Source organism: Impatiens glandulifera, chromosome 2 (assembly GCF_907164915.1).
Source record: "Impatiens glandulifera chromosome 2, dImpGla2.1, whole genome shotgun sequence".
In the NCBI taxonomy this organism is placed as follows: domain Eukaryota; kingdom Viridiplantae; phylum Streptophyta; class Magnoliopsida; order Ericales; family Balsaminaceae; genus Impatiens; species Impatiens glandulifera.
In genome coordinates, this window is record NC_061863.1 from 42,548,096 (window position 1) to 42,552,738 (window position 4,643).

At 46.0% G+C, this 4,643-nt stretch overlaps 1 protein-coding gene across 1 annotated transcript; it reads right to left on the reverse strand.

Annotated features, from left to right (window-relative positions):
- Positions 1-428: 428 nt before the first annotated feature.
- On the reverse strand, positions 429-2,000 carry LOC124924690. Its single transcript, XM_047464690.1, has one exon. It carries the CDS (start codon positions 1,998-2,000, stop codon positions 429-431), a length of 1,572 nt encoding a protein of 523 aa, XP_047320646.1.
- Positions 2,001-4,643: the final 2,643 nt, after the last annotated feature.

Sequence of the window (4,643 nt, forward strand, 5' to 3'; positions counted from 1 at the left end):
TTCTTGACCGCCTGAAGTACCGGTGAAAGGAGAGTCGCTGGAGCAAACGATCTGATTGGAATTACGTCAAGACCTCGCGGTCTTTTGTTTAGCGGTATGATTTCTTCCTCGAGATCGTCATCTTCTTGCGAAACCGCTTCTGTAACGTTGTCCAATAACTTTGAAATTGCCGCCCTCTTGGTAGAAGCATTTCTTTTTCTTGTAATCGGACCGGATGGGGAAGCAACCGCTTTAGACTTCTTGTGAGCCTCGGCGAACTCATTGTATGCTGATTGTTGGCCGATTAGTCGAGCCGCATCTTCATTTTGCTGAACCGTTATGGCCGGTGCAATGTTTTCTAATGTTTGCATATGTCCGGCCAGGTTCGCATCTTCCTCCGCCGTTTCCTTTTGAAGCCGGGTTTGCTCGTCCAGGGCATCTTGAATCTTCTAGGCCGCGAACTCATTTTCCTCCTCAAGTGCTTTGTCAGCTGCCAGCTTTGCCGCTATCATCTCCGCCAGCTGTTCGGTGACCGCCTTTAGATCGGCCTCGGTCTTGGCATGCTTCTCTTCAAGCATTGCCACTCTCTCAAGTGTAGAACCGGCCTGGACACCGGATTGAGCCAGATCCCCATCAATCTTTTTCAGCCTTTGATCGGTTGTTAATTGGTTTAGTTCTGCCATACCGACCTTTTGGCTGGTAAGAGCGATGTCGGTCTCCAACTTCTTAGTTGCGGCCTCCAATACCTTAGTTCTGTAAGTTGTGTCACTGTACAAAAGGTCGGTCATGTCGTATTTGTCCTCAACAGACATGATCCGTCCGACCGCGGTTTCTAGCTCTTTATTTGTAGACTCAATCATCTCGATGGATTTAGTCGCGGTTTTTTTTATCTTCTTTTGCCACGGCAGAATGGCGGCATTGACAAATTCCTCGATTAGATCCTTTACTCTATCATCTGTTACCGCCAATACCGATTCATTGTCGGTTTGAAGAGATATGTGTTGATCAGTGGGCGATGTACCCGTCCCGAGTTCGGTGTTGTTGATTTCCTGTTCCGGTGGAGGAGAGATATGCTCGTCTTCGGCCGGATTCGGACCGCCTTCATCCTCAGGTTGAGATCTGGAAAAGACCGACACCTCTTGGTGTTCGGGTTCAGCTTCCAACCGTGCCAGCTCCTCGGTCAGTTCCTGTTCTTTGACCGCTAGCATGTCCAACACCAAGAGCTCAAATTGAGAGTTCGCTGTCCCTGGGATATGCTTTCTTTGAAGAAGTTGGATGTGTTCGGTGAGCCCTAGTAACCGTGCATGCGGTTCGACCATCCTTCTTCGTCGAAGAGCGGTCAAGACGCTCTGAGCCTTTGTGAGGTTGATGACTTCCGCTTCCATCTCAACCAGCTTTTCGAATTTCCGGTCAGCAGGATGTTCTGGTAGCATGTTTTTGTAGAAATTTTCCTGTCGGTTCAGGGCCCATTGAAAGTAGACGTCACTTGCAGCGTGAGCCTGCTCGTGAATTTCTTTCATTATTTGGTTAACGAGATCCTCGCCCATTTTTCGGATGTGTTCATCCGCGGTTTCATTTTCTTCCTGTTGTCTGCCCGAACCGGCATCAACATTATCAGTTCTGGCCGATTGTTCTTCGACCATTGGTTCTTTCCCTTTGCCAGTCCGATCCTCTCCGGTGTGGTGTGAAGCGGTTCGGCCAGAGCTGGATACCGAATTTTCTGTGTTAATAGTGTCGGACTGCGGATTAGCCGATCCAGTCGGTTGCTTATCCGCATTGCTTACAGTTTTTTCTTTAGCCGGAGCCTTCTTATTTTTAGCTGTTGTCTTTCTTCGGCCGCTTGTATTGCCGGAGACCTTTGTTTTTCCTTGCTTCTCCTCCGGTCTGATAAATTGATGCGATTTTACGATTTTGCTGGGGGCGAGGAAAACAACAGGGTCAGTGTCAGCGTTGAAATGACGCATCAGTTTGCCGAGTGGGACGGCGTATCCCCATGACCGTTTGGATGTTCGATCCACCATCTCACATAAGTTGGAGAAAATTACCTTCGCCTAGTTAATTTTAGTGCCGTTGACTAAACCGGCAATCATATCAATCTTCATTCGGGTGAGGCTATCATAGTTGCCTCCCCGTGCCTGAACCGACTTAGTTAAAATTTCACATAGCGGTCTGAGTTCCGGCTTGAGTGAGGTTTTCTTACCGGATACTACTATTGGCACCTCAGTATCCGAAACATCCCGGCAAACCGCTTGGAATGCAACCTTGTTTATAAACACTGAGAAGTCGCTCCCCTCGGTTGGTAGATGGAGGACCTCAGCAACCGACTCCATGGTATGTTTGAACGGTTTACCGCCTACTGTTGCGGTTATCGTCCCTTCGCTGAGAACGGCGGTTTGAAAGAACTCGGTAACCGCTTCTTGATATAAGACGAACGGTCCGTTCAAAAAATGTTCAAGACCGGACTCAGAGATTTGGGTTAACACCCGTTTAGCTTCCGCCGATCCATTTGCTCGAACTTCATCGAAGTCGACCTGAACGATGTGAATGAAGAGAACAGATTCACGACCCATTGTAGGTTGAAGAAAACGAGAGATCGAAGGATTGAGAGGTTTGAGAGATTTGAAAGCTAGAGAGAGAAAGCCGTTTCACGTGAGAATGAAATAAAATGGCTAAGGACCAAATTTATAGTCGCGGGTTGGAATTTCAATCGCCGCGAACTGTCGCGTCAAGTTTGGACGGGAATTTTCCCTCCAAAAGGCTTTGGACGGCAAACGATAGGCGGGAAGTTTGAGCGGCCTTTTTATGCGGTTATCTAACCGGTGACGAAACAGTTTGTTCTTGTAACCGATTATTAAGCGAAGCCGTTATTTAACCGAGATGACTTGGTTTACGATTAACCGGCTGAACTTTTAGACCGATTATTAATTTTGTGATTTGGAACCAAATTTTGATTTTATCGAATTTTGAACTCATCGGTTTAAATAATCATTTGACTAGAGAACACTTGAGAAGCACACCGGGGTACCTGGTCCAAGATTTGGATGGTATGTCCGAAGGAACCGGCTTATGTGAGAGGCATAGCCGAAACATTTCTTTGTCTCGACCATTGTCTTCAAGTTATTGAAGATAACCGATGACCAGTTGATGGGGGTGTTGCTGATGATGTAGGTCATCATGTAGAAGAGTTTCTTTGAATAGTGTTGATTCGGAGATTGACAGATAATAGATCGGTTGACGATCTCGTGAAGGAGTTGGGTTCCGGAGAATAGTTCTGCATAGTCAACTACTGTACTCCCCACCCGGGATGGGAAATCGAAGAACCCTTCAGTGGGCAGGCGGAACATTCAGGAAAATTCGCTTTCGCGAACAACAAGGTGGTGATTTTTCACCATGGAGATAATGGTATCGCCGAATATGATTGCATTATTGAAGAATTCCATTACCTCTGGAATGAAGACGGGTTCGGCTTCTCCGAGAAAGTCACTAAGACCGGTGTCGATGAAAGATTCAAAGAGGAGTTCCTTTACTTCAATATCCTCAATCTTGAGGACGGAGTTGAAATCGATGCATATATAATTTCAATACCTCTGGAATATTTATGTTTCCAAAACTCCTTGGGAAGGAGTTACTTTTGACCGGTTGCGGAGCTCGAGGTGGAGAATCTAGTTAGAACATAATTAAGTTTGTGTAATTTCTCATGTAGTTGGAAATTGAAAGTTACTTTTCATTAATGAGAGTGAAGTTACAACAAACCGAAAGAAACATATAGATTGACCGAAGAGATCATAACGGAGTAGGATGACAATACAACCGATTCGTACAACAAAATGACCGGTTGTAGGAAGGAGTGACTTAATTGCCGGAGGAGTTGAGGTGTCGGTTCTTCCTTTTCCAGGCCTTCTCGAACCGTTCATAGAATGAGTCGGCAACTTCCTTGGTTATGACCTGGGCCTGATTCAGTCCTTCGCCCGGACAGAATGGAACCCCGATTTCCATGAGTAGGAAGCTGATCTCATCATCATATTGGGGATGAGGTCGGTTTGGTGAATGGTGATCATCCAGATCAGGACATCGAATAACACCCTTGACCAGTCGACCGGCGTATCTGTTGTGATAGCAGTCATCATATTGAAAGCTGTAGCACAGTAGGTATTGGTCACATCCTTACCTAGGATGCCCCTACCGATGATATCATTGAGAAGTTGGTATTCAGCCCTTGGTGATGACCTAGAACCGTGGTCACTGACCGGATGATTAGACCGAGAGAAGCTCAAGGAAATTTCGGCTTCTAGTTCGACCGGGACGTTCAGATCAGTGATCCCTTGCTTCGGAAGATCGAAGCATCTGGCGAAGTCACTCTCCGAGAAATCAAACACGGTCTCTCCAACACTAGATTGAATGAGGGTGTCGAAATGAGGGGTACCCCGGAAAACCCTGGCGTTATAGAAGAACTCCAGGACGGTTTCAGGGAAAATGACATGTTTGTCATCTAGAAAGGATTTTAGACCGGTGTCTTCAAGTGACTTGATCATTTTGAAGATTTCATAATGCTCTATACTTTGAGCAGAGTCGAAATAAACTTGGAGAATGTTAGGAAACTGAGACATTTTTGTCTTAGAGAGGATAAGTTGATACTTGTGAATATTTTGTCTAATGTTTGCCTA

Coding starts and splice junctions, on each gene's coding strand:
- LOC124924690 (XM_047464690.1), bottom strand. CDS start 2,000: ATGGTGGATCGAACATCCAAACGGTCATGGGGATACGCCGTCCCACTC.